Source organism: Aquarana catesbeiana, linkage group LG12 (genome assembly GCF_042186555.1).
Source record: "Aquarana catesbeiana isolate 2022-GZ linkage group LG12, ASM4218655v1, whole genome shotgun sequence".
In the NCBI taxonomy this organism is placed as follows: domain Eukaryota; kingdom Metazoa; phylum Chordata; class Amphibia; order Anura; family Ranidae; genus Aquarana; species Aquarana catesbeiana.
The window spans coordinates 201,841,205-201,857,455 of record NC_133335.1 but is presented as its reverse complement, the minus strand read 5'-3'; the positions used below and the strand labels follow the sequence as shown (position 1 = coordinate 201,857,455).

The window sequence follows — 16,251 nt, the reverse complement described above, 5'->3', positions numbered from 1 at the left end:
GACTGTCAGTCAGCAGCTCTCTGCTCTGCCCTTCCCATGCTCACTGTTGCGCTGAGCTGTGGAGGGGCGGGGTGCGGCAGTCTCAGCCTCTCAGAGAGACTGAAGACGGCAATCAGTCCAGGCACCTGGCAGATCCAGACTTTATTGTTGGGATGACGTGGTGCCTGGCTTAATCTGTGTGACGTTCTGTGGGACTTCAGACCGCTCTCTGCTGAAAACGGGTCACAGGAGTGCAAAACGAATTGCACTCCTGTTGTAACCCATAGGAGAAGTACAGCCAAACAAGCTCAGATGGGACTTCTCCTTTTTTAATCAATGTTATTCAGTTAACCTGTCAGTGATCATAAAGTTATGGCTGATCAGTGTGTTTTTCTCATGTCCCTTCTTTTTTCCTGTACTGGACAACACATCCAACAACAGCACTTAGCCAAGCAAATGATTGTCAGGTTTTAGGTGCTTACTTTTACCTCTCATCCTACAGTTTGAAGCACTGAAACAATACATGGAGAAAGGAGGTCGCATTCTAGTGATGCTGGGTGAGGGAGGAGAGTCCAAATATGACACCAATGTAAACTTTCTATTGGAGGAGTATGGTGTCATGGTAAATACAGGTAAGCACTCTTCTTGCTGCTTGTTATTCATGTGGCAGGAATACTGTAACTAGGATACAGCAAAGCTAAGGGCAAAACTACAAAGTGGACTAAAACATGATAACTGATATGTGTAAGTGCAACCCCAAAGCCCAGTTGAGCTTTCGGTTTAAATCGACTAAATACAATGGAGGAGCATCAAAACAGATGGTGTTCATTTTATTTAGATGACAACTACAGCCTGATTCAAAATTCCTTGCAAGCATGCTCCCCTTCTTATCCAAACTCCTCGAACGTCTGGTCTACAACCGACTGAGCGTCCACCTCGCTGATAATGGCCTTCTCGATCCCCTTCAGTCTGGATTTCGTCCTCAACACTCCACAGAAACTGCTCTCCTAAAACTAACAAACGATCTACTAACGGCCAAAACCAATCGACACTATTCTGTACTCCTACTCCTGGACCTCTCTGCTGCCTTTGATACGGTTGACCACCCCCTCCTCCTCAAAAAACTACACGCCTTTGGTCTCCGTGACTGTACACTTCGCTGGTTCTCCTCCTACTTATCCAACCGCACCTTTAGTGTTTCTTATAACTCTACTTCCTCCTCTCCTCTTCCTTGTTCTGTTCTTGGACCTCTACTATTTTCAATCTACACTGCCTCCCTGGGTCAACTGATGGCCTCCCATGGCTTCCAATACCACCTCTACGCTGATGACACCCAAATCTATTTCTCTACCCCTCAGCTCACTCCCTCTGTCTCCTCACGTATCAGTAATTTACTCTCAGATATATCAGTCTGGATGTCTCACCACTTAAACTCAATCTAGCCAAAACCGAACTTTTTAATCCCCCCCCCCCCCCATGCCTCTTCCCCAGATCTCTCTGTCAAAATCGATGGCACAACTCTAAGCCCATCCCCACATGCCAAGGTTCTAGGTGTAGTCCTAGACTCTGAACTCTCCTTCAAGCAACACATCCAATCACTGTCCAAATCTTGCCGCCTCAACCTCCGCAACATCTCCAAAATACGCTCCTTTCTAACCAATGACACAACAAAGCTCTTAATTCACTCGCTGGTCATCTCTTGCCTTGACTACTGCAACTCCCTTCTCATTGGCTTACCTCTACATAGTCTATCACCTCTTCAATCCATTATGAATGCCGCTGCCAGACTCATCCACCTTACCAATCGCTCTGTGTCTGCCACTCCTCTCTGTCAATCCCTCCACTGGCTTCCGCTCGGCCAAAGAATTAAATTCAAAATTCTAACAACTACGTACAAAGCCATCCACAATTTCGCCCCCAGCTACATCACTTGCTTAGTCTCTAAATACCAACCTACTCGTTCTCTTTGTTCCTCTCAAGACCTCCTGCTCTCTAGCTCCCTTGTCACCTCCTCCCATGCTCGCCTCCAGGCCTTTTCCAAAGCCTCTCCAATCCTATGGAACTCCTTACCACAATCTGTCCGCTTATCTCCTACTTTATTAGCTTTCAGAAGATCCCTGAAAACCCTTCTCTTCAGAGAAGCCTATCCTACCCACACCTAACAACTGTACTTTTTTTTTTTTTTTTTTTTTCTTCCCATCAGCGCATCCCCCACAGTTATTACATTTTGTCTCCACTTGACCCTCCCTTCTAGATTGTAAGCTCTAACGAGCAGGGCCCTCTGATCCCTCCTGTATTGATTTGTATTGTAAGTGTACTGTCTGCCCCATGTTGTAAAGCGCTGCGCAAACTGTTGGCGCTATATAAATCCTGTATAATAATAATAATAATAGAAAGGGACCCTGGCTTTCTATGTGGAAGCAGTGGTTTCTCTGCAGGGGTCTGATACACCTTCTCCTGAGTTAGAGCTCTCCAATCGGCAAACCTCATGCCTATGCTTGCTTGCAATGAAAATCTTCTTGTAAGATTTGTTCAGCAAAAGAGATCAGATCGATGCTTGCTATTGATCTGATCGACTCAAGCAATCGATCACATCTGGACAATTTTTCAGTCCTAATGAGCTAATCTCACATCATTGAATCGAAGATCATTGCATGGGTAGGCAAGTTCCAAACCTTGAGTTGGTCTATAATTTAACCACCAAATGTACATGTGTACCTGTGGGTATGTGTGGGAAGTGCTGTTAGTAGCATTGTTTTATGAGGCTTTGCTTGACTTAATCTACAAATTTTCTTTCTTACTTTTTTCTTTTTTTAATTAAAGATTCAGTTGTAAGAAATGTTTACTACAAGTATTTCCACCCTAAGGAGGCACTCATCTCCAATGGAGTGTTAAATCGGTAAGTTTGGCAGAAAACACAGTTAAAATAGGTGTTCTCGGCTGATTGGAGAAATTAATGATTAACAAATGTTGTTTGAAAAAAAAAAAAAAAAAAAAAACCATGAGTACATGCTTAATTTCTATTGATGTGATCTTTGGCCTCATAATTTTAGCTCACATTTATATAAGGGGTGTAACTGTTATATAAGTGCATGAGTGATTGCAGACATGAAGGCTGAGGATCACTCTGCCCTGTAATATTTCCTCTAGTTAAATTTGGGAAGTACAACCTATTGTACACACTAAAACCTGAAATCATATACACTCTATTACCAAAAGTATTGAGATGCCTGCCTTTACACGCACATGAACTTTAATGGCATCCAGTCTTAGTCCGTAGGCTTCAATATTGAGTTGGTCCACCCTTTGCAGCTTTAACAGCTTCAACTCTTCTGGGAAGGCTGTCCATAAGGTCTAGTAGTGTGTCTGTCTACTCTATGGGAATGTTTGACCATTCTTCCAGAAGAGCATTTGTGAGGTCAGGCACTGATGTGAAAGAGAAGGCCTGGCTCGCAATCTCCACTCTAATTCATCCAGATGGTGTTCTATCAGGTTGAGGTCAGGACTCTGTACAGGCCAGTCAAGTTTTTCCACCCCAAACTCGCTCATTCATGTCTTTATGGACCTTGCTTTGTGCACTGGTCCAAATCATTTGGTGGAGGGGGGATTATAATGTGGGGTGGGTTTCTTTTTTTTTTTTTTTTTTTTTTTAGGGGTTGGGCTTGGCCCCTTAGTTCCATTGAAGGGAACTCTTAAGGCGTCAGCATACCAAGACATTTTGGACAATTTCATGCTCCCAACCTTGTGGGAACAGTTTAGGGATGTCCATTTCCTATGTCAACATGACTGCGCACCAGTGCACAAATCACGGTCCATAAAGACATAGATGAGTGAGTTTGTGGTGGAGGAACATGACTGGCCTCAACCTGATAGAACACCTTTGGGATTAGAGTGGAGACTGTGAGCCAGGCCTTCTCCTCCAACATCAGTGCCTGACCTCACAAATGCGCTTCTGGAAGAATGGTCAAATTATTCCCATAGATACACTCCTAAACCTTGTGGACATCCTTCCCAGAAGAGTTGAAGCTGTTCTAGCTGGAAAGGGTGGGCCAGCTCAATATTGAACCCTACGGACTAATGCCCCGTACACACGGTCGGATTTTCCGACGGAAAATGTGTGATAGGACCCTGTTGTCAGAAATTCCGACCATGTGTGGGCTCCATCGCACATTTTCCATCGGATTTTCCGACACACAAAGTTTGAGAGCAGGCTATAACATTTTCCGACAACAAAATCCGTTGTCGGAATTTCCGATCGTGTGTACACAAATCCGACGCACAAAGTGCCACGCGTGCTCAGAATAAATAAAGAGATGAAAGCTATTGGCTACTGCCCCGTTTATAGTCCCAATGTACGTGTTTTACATCACTGCGTTCAGAATGATCGGATTTTCCGACAACTTTGTGTGACCGTGTATGCAAGACAAGTTTGAGCCAACATCCGTCGGAAAAAATCCTAGGATTTTGTTGTCAGAATGTCCGAACAATGTCCGACCGTGTGTACGCGGCATAAGACTGGGATGCAATTAAAGTTCATGTGCGTGTAAAGACAGGCGTTCCAATACTTTTGGTAATCTACAGTACATCCAGGAAGGAATTCACAGTACTTCACTTTTTCCACATTTTGTTATGTTACAGCCTTTTTCTTTATATCCCATAATGACAACGTGAAAGATGTTTGCTTGAAATCTTTAAAAATGTATAAAATAAAACAAAAAAAAACACATGTACATAAGTATTTACAGCCTTTGCAATGACACTCTCAAAATTGAGCTCAGGGGCATCCTGTTTCCACTGATCATCCTTCAGATGTTGCTACAACTTGATTGGAGTCCACCTGTGGTAAATTCAGTTGATTGGACATGATTTGGAAAGGAACACACCTGTGCACAGAGCCTAAACCAAGCCATTAAGGCTCGGTTCACACTAGGGGCGGCACGACTTGCAGGTCGCCTCACCGAGGCGACCTGCACACGACTGCCACGGCGACTTGCAAAACGACTTCTGTATAGAAGTCTATGCAAGTCGCCCCCAAAGTAGTACAGGAACCTTTTTCTAAGTCGGAGCGACTTGCATCGCTCCGATTAGAACGGTTCTATTGTACAGAACGGGAGGCGACTTGTCAGGCGACTAGGTCGCCTGACAAGTCGCCCCCGTGTGAACCGGCACTAAGTCCAAGGAATTATCTGTAGACCTCCAACAGGATTGTATCGAGGCACAGATCTGGGGAACGATGCAGAAAAATTTCTGCAGCATTGAAGGTCCCAATGAGCACAGTGGCCTCTATTTGTAAATAGAAGAAGTTTGGAACCAACAGGACTCTTAGAGGGGACCGCCCGGCCAAACTGAGTGAGGGAGGTGACCAAGAAGCCCGATGGTCACTCTGACAGAGCTCCAATGTTCCTCTGTGGAGAGAGGAGTACCTTCCAGAAGAACAACCATCTCTGCAGCACTCCACCAATCAGGCCTGTATGGTAAAGTGGCCAGACAGAAGCCACTCCTCAGTAAAGGACACATGACAGCTCGCCTGGAGTTTACCAAAAGGCACCTGAAGAACTCTCAGACCATGAGAAACAAAATTCTCTGGTCTGATGAAACAAAGATTGAACTCTTTGGCCTGGCCAATACCATCACTACAGTGAAGCATGGTGGCGGCAACATCATGCTGTGGGAATGTATTTCAGCGGAATGAAATGGGAGACTAGTCAGGATTGAGGTAAAGGTGAATGCAGCAATGTATAGAGACATCCTTAATGAAAACCTTGATGAAAAGCTTCAGAGGTCCTGCAAAGAAAAATTGAGGCCCTGCCCAAAAATAGGTGTGCCAAGCTTGAAGCATCATACTCAAAAAAGACTTGAGGCTGTAATTGGTGCCAAAAGTGCTTCAACAAAGTATTGAGCAAAGGCTGTGAATACTTATGTACATGGGATATGGATATATTTTTTTTTTACTAAATTTGCTAAGTTTTTCAAACAAACTTCTTTCATGTTGTCATTATGGGGTATTGTTTATAGAATTTTGAGAGAATTAATTAAATTGATCCATTTTGGAATAAGGCTGTAACATAACAAAATGTGGAAAAAGTGAAGCACTGTGAATACTTTCTGGATGCACTGTAGTGTATGTGTAAAGCTAGCCATAGATCATGAGATGACAGCTGGAATTTCTGATTGCTGGAAGGTCTTTCTGACAAAATATTGTTACTATTGCTACTGTTTCTATTAGATCAAGTTGGTTCAAAGCATGTTTGCAAGTAAACTTGCAAGCTCGACTGAAATAATCATGCATGTTCATGGGAAGATCTTTCAGCAGTCAGATCAATTCACCTTTATCTCCTGACTATAGCAAACCTTTCTTTCACTTGTAGGGGCAGAGTCACTAAAACCGGTGCACATAGAATCTGGTGCAGCTTTGCATAATAATCCGCTTCTAAAGCCTGGTACACATTATCAGATTTTTGTCCGTTGTTTGTTGCATGCTAGTGTCCTATGGAAAGTGAAGAGGTTACTCCACATACGAAAATTTTCATACGACCGAATTCGACTTCAGAAGTGATGTAATGTGTTGAACTGTTTTTATTTATACTTTTGTTTCCAAGCATGCCTTGTCTTGCTCTTACAAATTTTTTCGGACAAAAACTGTACTAATTAAACAAAAATCGGATGTTGTTCACGTACGATTAAAATTTTATAGCCTATACATTCAGTTGTTATCGTACGAAAATTCGGAATCGGCTGTGGAACGCACCATACTAACGATCTGAAAATCAGCAGATCGTTTGAACGAAATGTAACTTCTGATTTTCTTATCGTGTGTACGGGCCTTTACTTCAGCTTGTTCAATTAAGCTTTAAGGCTACTTTCACACCAGGATGGGCAAGGGTCGGCAGTAGCGGCGCTTTACCGTCGTTTTAGTGGCGCTATTCGACCGCTGGCGGATCGCTTTTAACCCCCGCTAGCGGCCAAAAAAGGCACTGCCCATTCGGGGCTGCCCATTGATTTCAATGGGCAGGGGCGCTTTAGGAGTGGTGTATAAACAGCTCCTACAGCGCTGCAAAGATGCTGCTTGCAGGACTTTTTTTTTTTTTCCTGCAAGTACACCGCTCCAGTGTGAAAGCCCTTGGGCTTTCATACTGGAGTGAGAGGAGAGGCTCTTTACAGGTGCTATTTTTTAGCGCTATAGCGCCTGTAAAGCGCCTCTGTGAAAGCAGCCTAACCATACAATCTGGAAGCTGATTGGCTAGTAGGCAAAACTGCACCAGATTCTGTGTGCACCATTTGTAGTAAATCCCCTCCATAATGTCACCATTTTTCTGTTTAATAAAAGGAGTTTTCAAGTAGCTTTGGCAAGTGAGGGGGAATACAGATGCGTAAAAAATGTTTTTAGGCTTTATAACCACTCTAACAGCAGCAACAGCATTTATTGTGTGTTATTGAAGCATTTAAAAAAGAGCTGGGCACTTGGAGAGAAGGTGGAGGTTCCAGTATCCCAGAATGCACTGGGAAATAATAGAGAGCTAGGACAGAGTGGCTCCAACCACTTCCTGTTTCTACAGATCAGCCACGAGGTAACGCCCTTTGTTTGTGTGCAGGCCTAAAGCCAGCCAGTAATACTGACAGTGCCAGGTAGGAGCAGAGGCATTGGGCATTATTGCCAGTGGCAAAGCTGTTTGTTTCAGCAAAGTTGAGCTGGTCCAAGCCAAATGTCAAAGAGATCAAAGTATACAACTTCATCTTGCAGAGAATTCACACAGATATCTAACACATCACAACCTAACCCCACCTCAAAGCAGACCATTTCTTTTAGACATCACTTCCCACTAGAAAAGCAACACTTTCATGGGCATTTTTTTCAAGCATTCTTGACGCTTTTTCATCACTTCAAATACACGTCATAAATGCTATAGGCACATTAATGAGCATTGCTTCATTCTTCATAATCAACACACGTGTGAATGAACCCTAAGAGTGCTGGTTAAAGATCTTTGGTTGCTGCACCATAGACCTTAGACCCTGATCCAACCTTGATTGGGACACTAATAACTAATATCTGCAAACATACTGTATTTAACCACTTCAGCCCCGGAAGGATTTACCCCCTTCCTGACCAGAGCACTTTTTACAATTTGGCACTGCGTCGCTTTAACTGCTAATTGCGCGGTCATGCAATGCTGTAACCAAACGAAATTTGCGTCCTTTTCTTCCCACAAATAGAGCTTTCTTTTGATGGTATTTGATCACCTCTGCTGTTTTTATTTTTTGCGCTAAAAACGGAAAAAGACCGAAAATTTTGAAAAAAAATGATATTTTCTACTTTTTGTTATAAAAAAAATCCAATAAACTCAATTTTAGTCATACATTTAGGCCAAAATGTATTCGGCCACATGTCTTTGGTAAAAAAAATGTCAATAAGCGTATATTTATTGGTTTGCGCAAAAGTTATAGCGTCTACAAACTAGGGTACATTTTCTGGAATTTACACAGCTTTTAGTTTATGACTGCCTATGTCATTTCTTGAGGTGCTAAAATGGCAGGGCAGTACAAAACCCCCCCAAATGACCCCATTTTAGAAAGTAGACACCCCAAGGAAATTGCTGAGAGGCATGTTGAACTCATTGAATATTTATTTTTTTTTGTCCCAAGTGATTGAATAATGACAAAAAAAAAAAAAAAAAAAAAAATTACAAAAAGTTGTCACTAAATGATATATTGCTCACACAAGCCATGGGCATATGTGGAATTGCACCCCAAAATACATTCAGCTGCTTCTCCTGAGTATGGGGATACCACATGTGTGGGACTTTTTGGGAGCCTAGCCGCGTACGGGGCCCCGAAAACCAAGCACCGCCTTCAGGATTTCAAAGGGCATAAATTTTTGATTTCACTCCTCACTACCTATCACAGTTTTGAAGGCCATAAAATGCCAAGATGGCACAAAACCCCCCCAAATGACCCCATTTTGGAAAGTAGACACCCCAAGCTATTTGCTGAGAGGCATGTTGAGTCCATGGAATAGTTTATTTTTTGACACAAGTTGCGGGAATGTGACAAATTTTTTTTTTTTTTTTTGCACAAAGTTGTCACTAAATGATATATTGCTCACACAGGCCATGGGCATATGTGGAATTACACCCCAAAATACATTCTGCTGCTTCTCCTGAGTACGGGGATACCACATGAGTGGCACTTTTTGGGAGCCTAGCTTCATACAGGGCCCCGAAATCCAATCACCGCCTTCAGGATTTCTAAGGGCGTTAATTTTTGATTTCACTCCTCACTACCCATCACAGTTTCGAAGGCCATTAAATGCCAAGATAGCACAAAACCCCCCAAAATGACCCCATTTTGGAAAGTAGACACCCCAAGCTCTTTGCTGAGAGGCATGGCGAGTATTTTGCAGCTCTCATTTGTTTTTGAAAATGAAGAAAGACAAGAAAAACGTTTTTTTTTTTTTTTCTTTTTTCAATTTTCAAAAGTTTGTGACAAAAAGTGAGGTCTGCAAAATACTCACTATACCTCTCAGCAAATAGCTTTGGGTGTCTATTTTCCAAAATGGGGTCATTTGGGGGGGGTTTATGCCATCTGGGCATTCCATGGCCTCCGAAACTGTGATAGGCAGTAAAGAGTGAAATCAAAAATTTACGCCCTTAGAAAGCCTGAAGGCGGTGCTTGGTTTTCGGGGTCCCGTACGCGGCTAGGCTCCCAAAAAGTCTCACACATGGGGTATCCCCGTATTCAGGAGAAGCAACAGAATGTATTTTGGGGTGTAATTTCACATATTCCCATGGCATGTTTGAGCAATATATCATTTAGTGACAACTTTGTGCAAAAAAAAAAAATTTGTCTTTTTCCCGCAACTTGTGTCACAATATAAAATATTCCATGGACTCGACATGCCTCTCAGCAAATAGCTTGGGGTGTCTACTTTCCAAAATGGGGTCATTTGGGGGGGGTTTGAACTGTCCTGGCATTTTATGCACAACATTTAGAAGCTTATGTCACACATCACCCACTCTTCTAATCACTTGAAGACAAAGCCCTTTCTGACACTTTTTGTTTACATGAAAAAATTATTTTTTTTTGCAAGAAAATTACTTTGAACCCCCAAACATATATTTTTTTTAAAGCAAATGCCCTACAGATTAAAATGGTGGGTGTTTCATTTTTTTTTTTCACACAGTATTTGCGCAGCGATTTTTCAAACGCATTTTTTGGGGAAAAAACACACTTTTTAACATTTTAATGCACTAAAACACACTATATTGCCCAAATGTTTGATGAAATAAAAAAGATGATCTTAGGCCGAGTACATGGATACCAAACATGACATGCTTTAAAATTGCGCACAAACGTGCAGTGGCGACAAACTAAATACATTTTTAAAAGTCTTTAAAAGCCTTTACAGGTTACCACTTTAGATTTACAGAGGAGGTCTACTGCTAAAATTACTGCCCTCGATCTGACCTTCGCGGTGATACCTCACATGCATGGTGCAATTGCTGTTTACATTTGACGCCAGACCGACGCTTGCGTTCGCCTTTGTGCGAGAGCAGGGGGGGACAGGGGTGCTTTTTTTTTTTTTTTTTTTTTTTTTTTTTGCTTTTTTATCTTATTTTTAAACTGTTCCTTTCATTTTTATTGTTATCTCAGGGAATGTAAATATCCCCTATGATAGCAATAGGTAGTGACAGGTACTCTTTTTTGAAAAAATTGGGGTCTATTAGACCCTAGATCTCTCCTCTGCCCTCAAAGCATCTGACCACACCAAGATCGGTGTGATAAAATGCTTTCCCAATTTCCCAATGGCGCTGTTTACATCCGGCGAAATCTAAGTCATGAAATGCTCGTAGCTTCCGGTTTCTTAGGCCATAGAGATGTTTGGAGCCATTCTGGTCTCTGATCAGCTCTATGGTCAGCTGGCTGAATCACCGGCTGCATTCTCAGGTTCCCTGTTGGGACAGGAGAGCCAGAGAAAAACACAGAAGATGGTGGGGGGGGGGGGCATTCCCTCCCACTGCTTGTAAAAGCAGTCTAGAGGCTAATTAGCCACTAGGATTGCTTTTACATGAAAGCCGACCGCTGGCTGAAAAGAATGATACCAAGATGATACCTAAACCTGCAGGCATCATTCTGGTATAACCACTCAAAGTCCAGCAACATACCAGTACATTGCTGGTCCTTGTTGGGCATACATTGTAAACTTTTTTTTCATGCAGCCTGTGGGCTGAACGAAAAAAAGATCTTGATCGGTGGGTATGCCCACCATTAGAATACCTCCCTTCATCCACCCACTTCTAATGATGGGCATACATGCATCGTTTTATATATGCCGAAGCATGGGGGCATCCTCCCGCAAAAGGCAGGAGCAAATCGCTCCTCCACCCACTGCTGCCCCCACGCTTCGGCATATATGCTGAAGTATGTAACTGTGGTGGTGAAATCACCTCCGACAGCGCTGGAGTCACGGCTTTATGTATCGTGGGAGCAAACACTGTTGCTGTCAAGATAAATAAATCCGCGCTGCAACTGAATGGCGTACCTGCTAAGCAAATGATGGTTAACAAAAAACAAAGTAACATTACAGTATAACAGTAATACTTACCATACCTGCAAAGCAAATACAAAAAAAAAAAACATAGTAAAAAATAAAACATTTAACGCAACCTGTGCCTACCTAAAATATATATATGCCGAAGCATGGGGGCATCCTCCCACAAAAGGCAGGAGCAAATCGCTCCTCCACCCACTGCTGCCCCCACGCTTCGGCATATATGCTGAAGTATGTAACTGTGGTGGTGAAATCACCTCCGACAGCGCTGGAGTCACGGCTTTATGTATCGTGGGAGCAAACGCTGTTGCTGTCAAGATAAATAAATCCGCGCTGCAGCTGAATGGCGTACCTGAAAACAAAAAAATGGTTAAAACACATTAAACTATAAAAAAATTACATACCTGAAAAGCAAACATGATAAAACATAACAATAAAACATTGCAGAATAGAATACAGTAAAAAAGAGAAGAACAATAGAGAGAAAATAGAGAGAGAGAGAACAATAAAAACGACAACTATTTTTGGTTTTTTTTATTTTATATTTTTTTTTGTGTATATTTTTTTTTTTTTTTTATTTTTATAACTGTAACTTTTAAAACTGTAACGGTTCCAGGTTTGGGTCTCTCAAAATGCGATGGCATCTTGGGAGACCCTGTGAAAGTGTGTCCTAGTCTGTGCAGTGCTGTACCCTACGCTAAAACTCAACTAGTGTATGGTAGCGTTCAAAACATTCACCAATGCAAAGACCAGGATTGCCAGGACAGGAGGGACAATAATACCGGGTGTCACGCCTAAATCCGCGCTTGCTGCAGACACGACATTTTCTTTGGGGGGCTCGTTGGGTAGGGATACTCGGGATGGCATAAGGAAAATGCCTCTCATGCAGCCGGCCTACTGCATTTGGTTGGGGAAGGTGAGGTGGAGCACCGTCTGGAAACAGAAGGGCTCTGACGATCTCTTCCTGGAATTTAAGGAAGGATCCAGTCCGTCCTGAAGCTCTGTATAGCACATGAGCGTTCAGCAAAGCCAATTGAAATAAGTATACAGACACTTTTTTGTACCAGCGTCTGGCCTTACGGGCAATTAGGTACGGCGCCAACAACTGGTCGTTGAGGTCCACCCCTCCCATATTTTGGTTATATTCGTGGACACAGAGGGGTTTCTCCACAACACCAGTCGCCGTAGTAATTTGGGTCGTCGTGTCTGCATGAAGGGAGGTAAGAACGAAAACATTCTTATTGTCCCTCCACTTCATAGCGAGCAAGTTATTACACTGCAAGCAGGCTCTCTCCCCCAGCCTAAGACGGGAATCTACAAGCCGCTGAGGAAAGCCCCGGCGATTAGGTCGCACGGTGCCACATGCTCCAATTTGATGATCAAAAAGGTGACTAAAAAGTGGCACGCTCGTGTAATAATTGTCCACGTACAAGTGGTACCCCTTTCCGAATAAGGGTGACACCAAGTCCCACACTATCTTGCCAGCGCTTCCTATGTAGTCAGGGCAGTTGATCGGCTCTACGTGACTATCTTTGCCCTCGTAAACCATAAATCTACATGTATAGCCTGTGGCCCTGTCACAGAGCTTATACATCTTGACCCCGTATCTGGCACGCTTGCTGGGAAGGTACTGTTTGAATGACAAGCGGCCAGAAAATTTAATCAGGGACTCATCAACGCAGACAACTTGATGGGGAGTAAACAAGTCTGCAAAACGTTGGTTGAAGTGGTTTACGAGGGGCCGAATTTTGTAGAGCCGATCGTATCCAGGGTCTCCACGAGGACGACAGAGTTCATTGTCGTTGAAGTGCATGAACCGCAAAATCTGCTCGTATCGTGCCCTGGTCATGGAGGCAGAGAACACGGGCATATGGTGAATTGGGTCAGTGGACCAATATGACCGCAACTCACTCTTTTTGGTTATGCCCATGTTGAGGGAAAGGCCCAGAAAGACCTTAAATTCGGAGACCGTAATTGGTCTCCAATCTCTGGCAAGGGAGGACTGGGGAATAGTGGCGATGTGTTGACCAGCGTACAAATTGCTTTGGTCCACAATAGATCTATAGAGATCTTCGGTGAAAAACAGTGAATAAAAATCCAGTGGCGTAAAATCAACTGTTTCCACCTGAATTCTGGGTTGGCCAGTGAATGGGGGCAATACGGGTGCTGCAGAAGTGGTGGGTACCCAATTCGGATTGGCCAATGCAGCAGGAAGGGCACTATGGGCACGACGGGCCTGTCTTTGTCTTCTTGGTGGCAGCGGGACCCTACTAGTGCTTGCCACCTCACCAGCTTGAACTGCACTTATGGGACTCGCCACGTCACCACGTGATACTGCAGTGCTGGATGTACGACCAGGGTGTACTAGGCCGCTGGTGCTTGCCAGTTCACCAGAAGGAGTAGCGGCACTAGTACTGCTCTGCTCCATACGAGGGACCTGCGGTTCTTGCACTTCAAGGACAGAAGAAGTTCGGGGTCTGGTACGCCTGACCCTAGCAGGGACCACAACTCCATCGACAGAGCTATCTGTCATGGAGCCGCTGTCCTCTACAGGATCGTATTCTGAGCCTGAACTTGACAGATGAGTGACTTCCTCTTCACTATCTGTCATACTCAGAAACGTGTAGGCCTCTTCACTAGTGTACCTTCGATTTGCCATTTTGGCCTCTAAATTTAGGGGTACACTAGTGAGACTCACAGGCAAAAAAGCTCCTGACTGTCAGCGACTGATTCAAAACGCTACCAAAAAACTGTTAGCGATCGCAGGGATCAGGCCTGACTCTGCGAACGCTGCAGTTATGTGTGCTTAGTGTTTTGTGACAGTTATCGATCGATACTGCACTTGGGTGGGCTGGGCTGGGCTGGGCCAAGGAGCAAAACGCAGGTGCTAGCAGGTATCTGGGCTGATCCCGCTAACACTGCGTTTTTTTGGGGGACCCTAAACTGCTGGGGAGTATAGATCTGATCGGATCAGATATCGATCCGCTCAGATACTATAGCACTAAGGGAGGTGTATGCTGCGTGCGTGGGTGTTAGCGGTACTGGCGCTAACCTGACGCTGCCTGGGGCGACGCAGACCTTATCTGACCCTAAAAACGTAACTTATATCACCGCCGGGCAATTAAGGGGTTAAACCTTTATAAGGTAATAAACGGCGGGTGCCCTAAAACTATAATAAACTGTAATAAACTATAATAAACTACAAAAAACAAACCAACTAACCAGCGTCACCCGTAACAATTATATGGTGATCACTGGTGAAAGGGTTAACTAGGGGGCAATCAAGGGGTTAAAACCTTTAGAAGGTAGTATATGGGGGTCCCTGTCGCTATAAAACACTGACAGCGAACCTATATACTTACCTCCCTAACTAGCGTCACCTGTGTCACTAATACAGCGATCAGAAAAACGATCGCTTAGTGACACTGGCGACGGGGGGTGATCACGGGGTTAAAACTTTATTAGGGGGGGTTAGGGGGGTACCCTGGACCTAAGGGGGGCTAACCTAACTGCCCTAACACTTATAACTGACACAAACTGACACCAATGCAATAATCAGAAAAAAAAAAAAACCTGCTATTGGTGTCAGTATGTGTGGGGGTACAGGGCGGTGATCGGGGGGTGACTGGGGGGTGACAAGTGTGCCTGCGTGTTCTACTGTATGTGTAGTGTTGGTGCACTTACTTGGATGTCTTCTCTCCTCGGCGCCGGACGAAAAGACCGGCTCGAGGAGAGATGACATCACTTCCTCCGCTTCTGTTTACATTCACAGAAGCCGAGGAAGCACATCATTGGCCAGGAGCGATCGCGAGGGGGGAGCCACGAATGAGTGGCCTCCCCCTCACCTTCGATCGACCCTGACCTCGATCCGACCGCCGCTGGCACCGGGGGGGGGGTCCGATCGGACCCCCCACCCGCGGGCAGGCAAGGACGTACCTGTAAGTCCTTTTGCCTGCCCGTGCCATTCTGCCGACGTATATAGTCGTGCGGCGGTCGGCAAGTGGTTAAGTTACCCTTATCGCCACAATCTGGAGTCTAGTGATTGTACTAAGAGATGTCTGGCTCTACATCCAGATCCCCACCAACTTTCATCTTCCTGGACATACAATCTCTTATATTTATTCTTAGGCTACATTGACATTGTGATTAAAGTGATTGTTAAGGTAGAATTCAGGTCACAGTACGCCATCCCACTGGGGTACCATCCAGACTCCACTCAGGTGCTATTGTGGCTGACACTTCTGACAGATCCAACCAGGACAGGGGCTTTTGGAGAGGACTAGGGACATGCCTCCTACCCAGTGATTATGGCCCATGGAGAGAGCAGATCATTCTCTAATGATGAATAACACCCTAATGGACCCTGAGAGCAGGCCTTGGATTCTCTCTCTCTCTCTCTCTCGATATCTCTCTCTCTCGATATCTCTCTCTCTCGATATCTCTCTCTCTCGATCTCTCTCTCGATCTCTCTCTCGATCTCTCTCTCTCGATCTCTCTCTCGATCTCTCTCTCTCGATCTCTCTCTCTCGATCTCTCTCTCTCGATCTCTCGATCTCTCTCGATCTCTCTCGATCTCTCTCTCGATCTCTCGATCTCTCGATCTCTCGATCTCTCTCGATCTCTCTCTCTCTCTCTCGATCTCTCTCGATCTCTCTCGATCTCTCTCTCTCGATCTCTCTCTCTCGATCTCTCTCTCTCGATCTCTCTCTCTCGATCTCTCTCTC

General features: G+C 44.3%; 1 protein-coding gene across 1 annotated transcript in view; it reads left to right on the top strand.

Annotated features, from left to right (window-relative positions):
- IFT52 (intraflagellar transport 52) overlaps positions 1-16,251 on the top strand; it is a 65,775-nt gene that overhangs the window by 19,446 nt on the left and 30,078 nt on the right. The window contains exons 4-5 of the mRNA XM_073606494.1: positions 482-611; positions 2,803-2,878. Of these exons, the coding sequence (XP_073462595.1) occupies positions 482-611; positions 2,803-2,878 (206 nt within the window). The remainder of the gene's footprint in view (positions 1-481; positions 612-2,802; positions 2,879-16,251) is intronic.